Source organism: Stenella coeruleoalba (assembly GCF_951394435.1).
Source record: "Stenella coeruleoalba genome assembly, chromosome: 5".
Lineage (NCBI taxonomy): Eukaryota > Metazoa > Chordata > Mammalia > Artiodactyla > Delphinidae > Stenella > Stenella coeruleoalba.
This window is the reverse complement of record NC_137150.1, coordinates 3,751,975-3,764,662: the sequence shown is the minus strand read 5'-3', so window position 1 is coordinate 3,764,662 and position 12,688 is coordinate 3,751,975. Positions and strand designations below refer to the sequence as shown.

Here is a 12,688-nt window from a genome sequence, read left to right as displayed (position 1 = left end):
ATACCAAAGAAAATCTTGTTCTCACGACTGTATGTCTTCCACCAACTGAATTGCTGTCCTATTGATTTAACCCCCTGTGAAGACCTAGACTAGTTTCATGGCAGTAAACAAAAACATCCTGAGTTTATACCTTAAAAAAAGAAAAACACTGTGAATGTCAGCTGATTAAATCCTATCCTATGTGAAGTTGGAGTCCTCTTTGATGTGCGGTTTTAGATAAATGGTGATAAGATTCTTGACATGTTTTAATGAAATTTGATGCGGATGAATGTTCTGGGTTAATCGCAACAGTAAATGTATATGATTTTGAGCATTTTTTTGCACTATAAATTGGTTTAAAATTCTTTTAAAAAACAGGGCTTCCCTGGTGGCGCAGTGGTTGAGAGTCCACCTGCCGATACAGGGGACACGGGTTCGTGCCCCGGTCCGGGAAGATCCCACATGCCGCGGAGCGGCTGGGCCTGTGAGCCATGGCTGCTGAGCCTGCGCTTCCGGAAGGGGGACTTACTGTTTTCTGTGCCAGTAAGTGGCTGTTGTGATCGCCTCTTCATCTCTTTCATGAGAAAAGTATTGCTGCCATAGGGTTGTGGGCAAGACTGAACACACTACGCCCAACCCTTGAAAGCTGAGATCGATGCTCCAGGGGGAGAGAGATTGCAGGCCAGCAGGGTCAGAGGGGAGCTGCACATGTCTATAGAGTGAGCAGCCAGAGGCTGCCGGGGGCAGGCTTTGTGGTACAAAGCAGGTGGGGAATCCCCTGGTCCCCACAGAAGGATGTGATGGGCTTGTTCAAATGGTTCTGCAGGCGGGCAGGGGACTGAGCCCTGCTCCTGGGGGACAGGCAGGAAGGCCCCTGAGCCCTTTGATAAGGAGGGATAGGGGGCCGTGCACAGGGCAGGCTGGGAGGGCAGCCCATGGTTAGGTACTCATCTGATTTTACCAGATGTCAAGACCTCATATGACACTGAACCTTGACTTTAGGTCTTTGCATCACAGCAGCTAAACCAGGATTCTACTGTGGACTTTCTGATTCCATGCCCACGTTTATCCACTGTCACGTGGTACTTCTTCCCCTTGCTAAGACCACGTGTCAACATTTTATTAGTAACTAAGTACTTTCCTTTCTCTGGGCATTTCTTAGTCTTGTCTTACGAGTTTATATACCATAGTGTCTATTGTATTCTCACAAAATACTGGAGCACTCTCATTTGGGAAAGAATTTGAGAACTTGTTTTTCCTTTTAAAGGAAATTGGAGTGTAAGTCCTAATTGTATCTTTTTAAAAATTTTTTATTGGAGTATAGTTCATTTACCATGTTGTTAGTTTCAGGTGTCCAGCAAAGTGAATCAGTTATACATCTATCCACTCTTTTTTTAGATTCTTTTCCCATATAGGCCATTACAGAGTATTGAGTAGAGTTCCCTGTGCTATACAGTAGGTCCTTGTTGATTATCTATTTTATATATAGTGGTGTGTGTATGTCAATCCCAGTCTCCTAATTTATCCCTCCCCCCATCCCCTGGTAACCACACGTTTGTTTTCTACGTCTGTGACTCTACTTCTGCTTTGTAAATAACTTCATTTGTTTAGATTCCACATATAAGTGATATCATGTGATATTTGTCTTTCTCTGTCTGACTTACTTCACTTAGTATGATCATCTCTAGGCCCATCCGTGTTGCTGCAGATGGCATTATTTCATTCTTTTTTATGGCTGAGTAGTATTCCATTGTATGTATATGTACCATTTATCCTAATTGAATCTTGACTTAGAGTTTTCTTCTTCCCAGAGAAAACGCTTTTCCTTTCGAGACTCCTACCTCCCTTCTCACAACACAATCTCGTTTCCTCAGAGCCCGTCACTGTGGTTAGAACTTGTTTACTTTGCCTTCACAGCCATGCGGCTGGCATCCCCCAGGCCTGGAATGCCCTCTTTCTCCCATTGCGTCTCCTACATTAGACCTTTCCAGCTACTCCCGCTCATGGTGACACCCAGCCCGTCTTACACTGTGGGCTAGATGCTGCAAGAAGTACTTAAAAGCGTAAGAGATGCCATTGAGACTCTCAGTGTGGAGAACAAGAGATAAGGATTGCACCATGTAGAGGCAAGTCAGTACCCGTCGAGCTCCGCACTCAGGCCCCCAAGGCCAGCCACGAGCTGGGCTCTGCCTGCCAGGGCAGCCCCCTCCGCTGCTGTGTTTCCTCCCCTTCACTTGCCTCTGGCCACACTGGCCGTCTTTCTGCTTCTCACCATTCTGCTTCTCCATGTTGTTCCTCGGCCTGGAGTACTCTTCCTTCCACGTCTAGCTCTTTCTCTTCTTTCGGGCCCTTTCAAGGCATCATCTATAAAGACACATCCCTTGACTGGGCTATACCCAAAGCTGACCCTGCTGACTGTTCCACGCCCAGTGGTTCCCAGGTCAACCTCTTACTACCTGTGAGATTTTTTTCCCCAGGATACTTCATTTCTCTGTACCACGGTCTGCTTCTCTGTAAAACGGCAGCATGTTAATAGGTTAGATCGTTGTGAAAGTCCAGTGCATCGGGTCGTGTAAAGTGCTGATTGTGAGTCCCTGGTGTATAGTGAGTGCTCGGTAAACACAGTCAGTTTCTAATCCTCATCCTCATTAAGGGGAAAGAAGTACCGTCGCCCATTAATGCTATGGAAAGGGGAGAAGTCCTTGAGGCCCTGAGTCACCACAAGAAGCTTCCTTGCGAGGGCAGACTTGAGCGTTATTGTGCCTCTGCGGAGTCTTGATTGCTGCCCGCAGACAGGCGCCCCATCCTCCTCCTTTGCGTTTCCATGGCTCGTTTGGTTCTTCTCCCACGATACCGACCTTGATCGTCCTTTATCATCACTGAGTGTACGTCCTCGTAGAAGGGCTGGTCCTGCGTCTCTGCGTCCTCGCACCCTTGGGCTCTACACACTGGACGGGTGACCACTTACTTGATCAGTATAAGAAACGCTCAGAGAGAGGCGAGGACTTGTAAATACCACCAAACGTAAGGTAGAGAGCTAGTGGGAAGCAGCGGCAGAGCACAGGGAGATCAGCTGGGTGCTTTGTGACCGCCTGGAGGGGTGGGATAGGGAGGGTGGGAGGGAGACGCAAGAGGGAGGAGATATGGGATATATGTATACGTATAGCTGATTCACTTTGCTATAAAGCAGAAACTAACACACCATCGTAAAGCAATTAATTATACTCCAATAAAGATGTTAAAAAGAAAAGAAGAAAGATGTTGTGAAATCAACACGTTTAAGAACTCTCGACGTGGGCACGTGGATGCGGGATGAGCACAGTGACTCCGAAGATCCGTTACTGGAAATGGTCCAGCTGGTGCTGTGGGGAGCATACCGTTCATGTGGTCTTAAGTTGACTGTAGAGTCTGTTTAATTCAGCAGACATTTGAAGAGCATCATTTCATGCTGGCCTCTGAGCTAAGATTGTGGGACCACAAACAGAACCGATATAGGTTCCCTTAAAGCATTTAAAATGGATTCAGACGGGACTTGAGTGGAGAGAAGCAGGAAAGGTGTGCCAGGAATGCTTTAGAAAGAGCACAGGTAGAGGCATAGAGTGGGCAAGGTCCAGGATTTCAGGTTGTCTAGAAGAAAGATTTCCTCATTCTAGAGCAAGAGGAAGTAAGATTGCAGTGAGGGACCCCAAATTATGGAGGAGTTAGGGTACCAGAACTAGAACATGGGCTTTCTTATATAGACATTTAGGAGCCTGTGGAAGCTGTGAACGAAAGATTGGCAGAAGTAGTACTCAAAATTAGATAATACATTTGTCTTTTCTCTGGTATCACAAATTCCTTGTTTGAAAAGGTTTGAATTAAAAAGGACAGATCTCAACTTTATGTGTCAGGCACTTTAAGTAATTGTCCAGTTTTGGATACTAAGTAAATTTTACAGCATAGTTACAGGTGTCGGGAAGCCATTCAGCTCTTAGTCGTGTACTCTTTACTTGAGTAATATTTAAAGTATTAAAATTGTCCTTTTCACTGTAGTTTATGTGTCATGAGCTTGATATATTCTTGAAATACTTAAGAAATTAGTTATTGTGGAAGTGACCTATCCCACGTGTAAATGGAAAAGAAAAACTTTACATCATTCATAAATTGAAATATTTGGTTTCAGTTGTACTCAGATTGAAACCATCGAAGAATCAGAATGAATGTAGTTTTATGATTGTCAGATTTACCACCAGAGCCCCAGGTTTTCTCAACACCACATCTCAGTGTTCCTGTAAGGTTCGCAGCTTCTTTGCACCCATGTTTGAACAGTGACCACACCACACAGTTAACTCTTCTTGCCTTCATTTTAAGGAAAACATGAATATTACTAGATTTGTCCCCAAATAATTGTCAAATTATTTTCATCAACAAGGAAATCTGGTAAGAGTACAAAGTTTGGGGAGAGAGCTCAGTAACACTTATAAACAGGTTGATCAAAAGGAATATTTTCTGTTTCTTGACAGTGAGTTTGCGATGTTTTGCTTTTTATGTGTGATTTTTAAACAACCCGTTGTTTTTATAGGCTACTTCTGTGGCTAAGAAACTCTGTTCCCTAACGTACATTCCAGAAGGAAGCCATGTGACTGAATTCCTTACTAATTGGTTATCACATATTGTGACTTGCCAGATGCAGGAATCCAGGGACTAAAGGCATACAGAATGTTCTCATAACAACTGTGCCAGGAGATACTGCCAAACTCAGGGGCACCCCTCCCCAGGGTCTGGACCCTGGAATTACGTTAGGGATTCTCATGGATCAATGTTCGGAAAATGAAATGAGAATCTTAAGTGAGCCCTCGTGCTGGCCAGCTGCCCAAAGCCTCTAACACCCCAGAAATTAGGAGAGGGAACCTTGGGGACCTGGAATGAATGCTACACCCTCTTACAATGAATATTCTCCAGGCTGTTCTCTTAGCAGCTGTCTTCACCCCTCCCCTCAAGCAGCTTGCAATCCCCGTCCCATGACGCCAGCTTTTGAAAATGGAAAGATAGACCTTTATTTTAGCATGTTTAGTAGATTAACATCTTCAGCCAAAATGCCTTGTAGATCCCAGCCCCATCCCACAACCCAGATGTACGACTCCAGTACCATGGCGCTCTCAGTGACCTGCGCGGTCGCAGCTTCGGTGGCCTTCAAGCCCGCCGGATCTCGACAGTGTATCCGGATGAGCCACTCATGGAGACAGAAAAACTCTATTTATTAATCCTAGACGTTCTTATCTTTTTCAATAAACACCTAATAAGATGTAAAATAATGACCTGCATGATACCCATGTTAACATTTGTACCCCAGAGTCTAAACAGACCAAAGGGTTCGTACTGTGTCAACAGAAATAGTTTAGCATCAAAAGGAGAAAACTGTATTTCTTGATAGAAAGGAAGTGGTCACAGATCATGTCAGTCAAACAAATCTGTCAGGGCTTTGAAATACACAGCTGTTAGGTGAGATACTGAGGTAAAGGGTAAAAATAAGATCAGACTCAATGTTGCAGTCTAGTTACGTTGATTTCTGTTAGACTGGTAAATTTCACTTTTTAGGAGACTAGTTTTCAGATATTAAATAGCTATAAAGAGTTGAGTTATTGTTTGACTTGGATTGTGGGGGGGGAAGGCATTTTCTACCATTTTGTCCCCCCCAATTCCTTTCCTGCTCTCCCTAGAACTGGTCCTTGTTGACCCCTGCAGGGGTACAGCTGGGTATTTAAGTCCTGAGATTTTTAAAAAATGGTACAAATGATCTTTTTTACAGAACAGAAACAGGCTCACAGACATAGAAAACAAATTTATGGCTACCAAAGGGGGGAAGTGGGGAGGCGGGTTAGATTGGGAGATTGGGATTAACACACACACACCACTATATATAAAATAGATAACTAATAAGGACCTACCGTATAGCGCAGGGAACTCTACTCAATACTCTGTAATAACCTATATAGGAAAAGAATCTGAAAAAGAGTGGATATATGTATATGTATAACTGAATCACTTTGCTGGACACCTGAAACTAACACAACATTGTAAATCAACTCTACTCCAATAAAAGTTAAAAAAAAAAAAAAATAAAGTCCTGAGACTTGTTTGTGGTTAGACAGCCCGATAGGCTGCTGAACCAAGCACAGGAAATTTGAAGAGGCCTTTCTTCAAAACCCTTTGCTGCTCACATTGTAGTTAGAATTCTAAAGATAGAATGGACTGTTTGGAGACTGAAGTCTAGTGTAAAGATGCTGGGGTTTTTAGGCCAGCTCTTAAACCTCCGAAGTCACCTGACCTGGCCGTGTGTCAGCTGGGTGTTCTGAAGCATCAGATGAAAACAGAATCCACCCTGGTGTTGGCAGGCAGCCGTTGTGCCTGTCGGTGAATTAGAGTTGTTGGAATACCATCCATCCACTTAAGCCTGAATCAGAATCAGCCTGTTTGAAAAAACTTCCTCCACCACACTTTAATTTGCATATCATTTCATTTTCTTTGGTAATACATCATATCAAGTAGCCACAGCAGTCAGCATCTAACATAATTAAAAAGCAACAGCTCCTTAGATATAGATTTTTTTTTCTTTCTTTTTTTTTTTGGCCATGGGGCTTGTGGGATCTTAGTTCCCCAACCAGGGATCGAACCCGGACCCTCGGCAGTGAAAGCACAGAGTCCTAACCACTGACTGCCAGGGAATTCCCAGATAATAGATTTCCTCCATGCCCTAGTAAACTCCCTCGTGGTAATATCAGTACTTGCCAGTTTTTCACCCACCTCTCTGGCCAGTGCCCATCTTCTGTGGGGACGGAGAGCTTAATGTGGAGGATATGTCACCGTCTCTCAGGAGGCAGGCAAAGGGTTGTGTTATTGCAGAAAAGCCCACTGACCTGGTTCTCACGTTCACGTGCCCAGAGTAGCCCCCAACATTGTGGATCGGGGACACTGATTCTGCCTTATTTTTAAGTTAGAGTGTGTTCGAGATGGCTTTGTGCCGTGGTGGTTGAAAGACAGCTGTTTAACTATACAGCACTTGAGGCAGTATGATGAGCTAAAGATTTTAAATATGTTTTTTCATTACCAGAAGCAGGGACAGCAAATAAAACTCTCCACCTGGGTCCTTTGAAACACTTGTATGTATTTACCACTGCTGAGACACTCGTGTTCAAGAACATATCATATTTATTTACATTGAAGTTCCCCAGTGTTCATATTGTTAGTTACAATTTAGATTTTAGTTCCTTGCCTTTTAGGTTGTTACCTATAACTTTAGATTTAAATGTGGTCTGTGTAATACATGCTGTGAAAATAAAACCTGTCTGGAGAAAGACAAATATCATATGATATCACTCATACATGGAATCTAATTTTTAAAAAATGATACAAATGAGCTTATGTACAAAACAGACTCACAGATATTGAAATTATAGTGAAAATCAGGCAGAGCTGATTGCAATACATTAAATTAAATAAATAGAAGTTTTAATGAGCTAAAGAAGAGTACTACAACATTTCTAAATTTTAAAAAATTTAATTCTGTGACTGATACGTATATAGAATTAATTTTAAACTTTTTAATGACTGTGTGGCTTCTTGTATCAGCAGTTGACATTATTTCATACCTGTAGGCTTTGTGATAAATTCTGAGTATTAAGGAAGATTTGTTTTCTGATCCTCAGTGTTCATAAAGACATATAAAGCATTTTTATGAACTCCCACGTCCTCCTGTGTGTAAGGAAGAAAATTTTGCTGTGAAATATAGTTTTAAGTCTCCCAAAGTGCCTTATTCAGGAAGTTGAGCTTTCTGTGTTTCTTCTATAGTATCTCCTTACGAAAGTTTGTGTTACAAGCCTTTTTTCTTTTCTTCTTAGATATCTAAGCTTTTTATCAAAAGAAAGAGAAAACTTTAAAAGACAGAATTTTGTAAATTAATAACCACCGGATCATCCTCTTCTCAGCCTGGATCCCCACCAGATGCCCTCCAGAGAGGCAGAGAAGGAGGTCTGCTTCCTGGTTTCTGATTCCTCCACTCTTACACAGTTTGCCTGGAGTCTTTCCGCCCCGATAAAATGTGGTTTGAAAAAACTTCCTCCACCACACTTTTATTTGCATATCATTTCATTTTCTTTGGTAATACCTCATATCAAGTAGCCACAGCAGTCAGCATCTAACATAATTTAAAAGCAACAGCTCCTTAGATATAGATTTTTTTTCCTTTTATTTTTTGGCCATGGGGCTTGTGGGATCTTAGTTCCCCAACCAGGGATCGAACCCGGACCCTCGGCAGTGAAAGCACAGAGTCCTAACCACTGACCGCCAGGGAATTCCCAGATGACAGATTTTTCTCCATGCCCTAGTAAACTCCCTCGTGGTAATATCAGTACTTGCCAGTTTTTCACCCACCTCTCTGGCCAGTGCCCATCTTCTGTTCTAGCCATTATCCTTATGGCCATTGACGGGCGACGTGTTAGGCCCTCGTTTCTTCTCACTCTGTCTCCCTCTCTGAGTGATCTGAGCTCTGCCTGTGGCTTCACTTGCCACCTCTGAGCACCAGAGGAGTGAATGACCTAGTGGACAGATCATAAAGACACCACTCCTATGCGGTTCATCTTAGCTTAGGTTCCCCAGAAAAACAGCCTGAAGCAGCAAGCTGTGTGCCGTTCCTTCATCGGGGGATAGCATCCCAGGAGGGAGAGGGACCAGAAGTGTGTAGTTTGGTGGGAGGGAGAGCGCATACGTGTGTAAGCTACTGGGACTGCCCGATCCTATAAGGTCACAGGCCAAGGCATCCTCTGAACGGTGTCCTAAGATTATGCATTGTGAGAGGAGAAGGGAAGAAGAATTTTTCCCCTGCTGCCTGTCGCCCACTGGTCAAAGGTTTCCCTCCAACGTATTACCTCCTCCACACCCCCAGGTAGTTGATGGGTGGTGTGAAAGTGTAGCTCCAAAGCCATGTCAACTCCGAAGCCATGGAGTGAGAGGCAAGAACTGCCCCCAGGCATGAGCAGGCACTGCCAGACTATACCCAGGGACACCAGTGCTGATGAAGCAGCTGAAACAAGACAGGAGAGGGTGCGAGAACCTCAAGTGGTACGTCCAGGGCTCCAGGATCATCTGCCCCTTTGCCGCTCAGACCCACCCATGCCAGACACCATCGCTTCCGTACCACGACACGGGGCCTCAGCTTTTGCGAGAGTGAGACGCCCTCACTTCCTCCCAGCGACCAGAGATCCAAGTGCAGGCAGTACCTGAGCCCCCTTTAAGGGGAAGCCCTGCTGTAATCACATGCCAGAGCCTTGAGGCAAGAGGAGAAACAAACTAGTTTCCACTGCTGCAGCTCGCCTGCAGACTCAGCACCACGATCTGTCACCCGGTCCAGATTTCCCTCACCGGTAGCAAATTGGTCTGATTTGAATTGCTGGCCTGCTGAGATGACCCAGACCTTCTTCCCTCCATTGTCTGAGCCCTTGGTTGCCTTGTTGCTGTTGAGCCGTAAGTGCTGAAATCTCCCATTTATGGTCACCACTGGCTGTGGAAGCACCTAGACATACCCTGATGAATCCCTCGAGTTCTGGACACATCCTCTCCTCCCTCACTGTGTAGCCATAGTCTTCACTGCTCGTGATATCAGGATGGAACATCCCCAGCAGTCACCTGACCACCTGTTTTCTGCTGGTGTATTGACACGGGGAGTCCAGAAGGACCAGGAGATGGTCAGAGCTTCAAGTTTATTGGAACTTGTGCGTGTCCCCTGGAGGAAACAATCATCCCCCACTCCTGCCTAGGAATCAGGACTTCTAACTTGGCGAATACGAGCGTTGCGTGGATGGGAAACACAGATTTTGCAAGTGGGTCCCTGGGATTGATGATGACAAAGGCCAATCCTGTTTTCATCCTTTGGTTACCAGACCTGAGTATTGTAGCTCTCGGTAATGCAGACCAGATATTGAAGCCATTGCTTCAATACCTGTACCACATCCTGGAGGGCAGGGCTCCAACTCTGCAGGAAGTTATCCTAAGATGCCTCTTGGGTTACTTTTTAGTAGACCACTCTCCCTGCCTGTTGGGCCAGCTTTGAGGATGAGTCGTTGTCAGACCGGTGGATTCTAAGGTTCTGGACCCATTGTCACATTTCCTTTGTTATAAAATGGGTGCCTTGGCCTAAGGTGGTGTTTTGTGGAATATCCTATTGAGAAATCAGTTATTTTATAAGCCCAGGGACAGTGGTGGCAGCACACGTATTGGGAGCTGGAAGCCAAACACTGTGGTAAAGACAAATCATTGCCCCTCTTCCCATGGGACTGATCTTACACCAAGTCAGTGATGGGTCTTCTTGAGTAATGATGCCGTATCCAGGGCTTGGTATCAGTGTCTGTGGCTGGCAGGTGAGACATGTAGCAGTTGCAGTAACTTTTCCAGCATTGGTGAGAGGAAGAGCCTCTGCCACTCTCTTCACAGGCCCATGGTATCAACTCTCTGCTGGCCTGAGCGGGAGGCCGGCTGACAGCCCTAGAATGACTCGTCCTGTCCACCTTTTGTTGACGTTTGACAGCACACATGTTGACATTTTGGGGGATGCTTCCCAGTGGGCATTAGCCTGAAGCACAGAAAGCACCTGACCTGTGCCACCTGCATCCATCCTTCCCAGACCTCCTCAGCACATCCTCTGTCCCTGTTGTTCCCCAGGCCCCTGACCAACTGTCCGTTCGCTGCTGCCCCGGAGTCAGGGTGCGTCTGTAGCCCAGGCCTTCCCTCCGCCCACGTGGCGTGAGTGCCCACGTACTTGGGCCTAATCCCAGATAAGCCATTTCCACCCTAGAGTGGGTTTTTTCTTGCCCATCTAACTTTATGTCAGAGGGTCATTTGTTGACCATGGTTGGGTATGCCAAGGCCCTGGGCCCCGTAACATACTGGGGGCTGGTTTTTAAACGGAACGTTGTTCTCTGCCCCAGAACCCCAGGGATCTGCAGTGTGACGTCTCTCTTGGCACTCCTTAGCCATCGAGGATAGGTCTGCACCCCCAGATCCATCATCGTCTAGATGTACCGCAAAAGCCTTCTCTATCACTCGGGTCACTCTTGAAACTGGCCGCCGCCAAGTCTCTGATAAAGGGGTCCGAACAGTATTATAAAGTATGGAATGTGCATGTGCTCCACAATCCAAAGAGGCCCACCTTTTTCTTCGCAGTAGATGTTGAAAGAAGCAACCTGTTCTTTTCCTTAGAGAGGATGTTCTCAGCCCGTCCTGGAGCCCTCGGCTTCTTAAAAACGTAAGCAGCGTGCCCCGTCTCTTAATTTTTGTGGTGTGTGGTGTTCGTGTTTCACTAGGCCCACGAGGCTGCTTCCCATTTCTTGCTCCAGTTAACACGCGGTCGTCCGTATAGTGGACTAGAGTCACGTACTGTGGAAAGTCAAGATGGTCCGGGTCCCTGCAGACTAAGTTTGGAGGGAGATCGGGAGAGTTCACATCACCAGCAGACAAGGGAGTAAGTCGCCTATCTCTGCCCATGGCCCGTAATTGCCATATTCGCACAAATAGCTGGGTGCCCAGTGCCAGCAGCTGTATACCGTCATCTCTAGCACAGCAAGTTCTATTCGGGGTTTCCACCACTTTTAGCTTGCAGTGGTCCATCGTTATGTTTTCTGCAGGGTCATTAGAAGTATAGAAAAGACGGTAGAAGGAGGGACCACTGCTCTTCCTCGCTAAGGCTTTGGTAGTGTTCTCATCTCGGCAGTTCTTCCCAGTATACACGGTGTTGCTGTTGAGTTACCATCTTGAGTGAGGAATACACTTGCGGGGGAAAGTTTCAGAGGCTTCTACTCAGTCCTTCACACCCGAATGACACTTACTCCCCATATCAGAGACCCATCTGAGGGTCTCCCAGTTACACACTTGAAGTCAAGAAATAACTCCAGTCGCTCCCTCGCCCCCATAAGGCCCCATTCGAACCGGGACATAATGGCATTTAAGATTCCCCAGTATTGGTATGGTTTGGAGCTCTGATGTAATAGTCCTCAAAAAGTCTAGAGTCCTTTCCGCAGGGCACAGTCATCCATGCAGAAAAGTTCTTTGCTCTTTTCCCCGTTACACATGCTCTTTTCTCTGCCTGATATATTTCTCTCTCCGCTCTTTCCTTAGGTATTGCCTGACCTCCCTGACGAGGGTAGATCAGTCGTATGTTACTATGGTACCATGTGCCTCTTCTCTGCATTACTTAAAATAATTGTAGCTTTGTATTAATTTTCTGTGTTTTTCAATGAATGCCAGTCTCTTCCTAAGGTCCTTGAGGGGAGTGTCCTTCCCTGCTTTGCGCTCTGCTCTCTCCCTAACTTGGTACCTGCATCGCAGACTAGGAGCTTAATAACTATTTGAGGAATGAGTGAATCGTTAGGTGGATGGGACAAAGCAGTGGAGAACCCTGGCCTCAGGAGCCCCATTACTCTAGCTTAGCGATTCTCAGAAGCCCTCCCCAACCATGTTTTAACATTTCTAATATCAATTGCTTTGGGCCGGGTAGCTGTTGTGAGTTTAGTTGTTATTGCCTGTGCATGCAAAAAAAAAAACCCAAAAACCAAACAGCAAGCAAACAAAAACTTGTAAAAAGGGTGTCAGCAGCTCGGAAGAAAATTCCACGGACAGTACTAGAGCAACAGTCAAGATACACTGCGTCAGCAAGTCTCTTGATGACACAAAGGGCCATGTT

At 45.5% G+C, this 12,688-nt stretch overlaps 1 protein-coding gene across 8 annotated transcripts in view; it reads left to right on the top strand.

Annotated features, from left to right (window-relative positions):
- UBE2E2 (ubiquitin conjugating enzyme E2 E2) overlaps positions 1 to 12,688 on the top strand; it is a 424,921-nt gene that overhangs the window by 200,714 nt on the left and 211,519 nt on the right. The window contains exon 1 of one of the 8 annotated variants that reach the window (XM_079922468.1): positions 7,945 to 7,986. The exons of the other annotated variants lie outside the window; for them this stretch is intronic. Within the exon in view, the coding sequence (XP_079778594.1) occupies positions 7,960 to 7,986 (27 nt within the window). The 5' untranslated portion in view covers positions 7,945 to 7,959. Of the gene's footprint in view, positions 1 to 7,944; positions 7,987 to 12,688 lie in introns of those variants that run through there. 8 annotated transcript variants of the gene reach the window in all.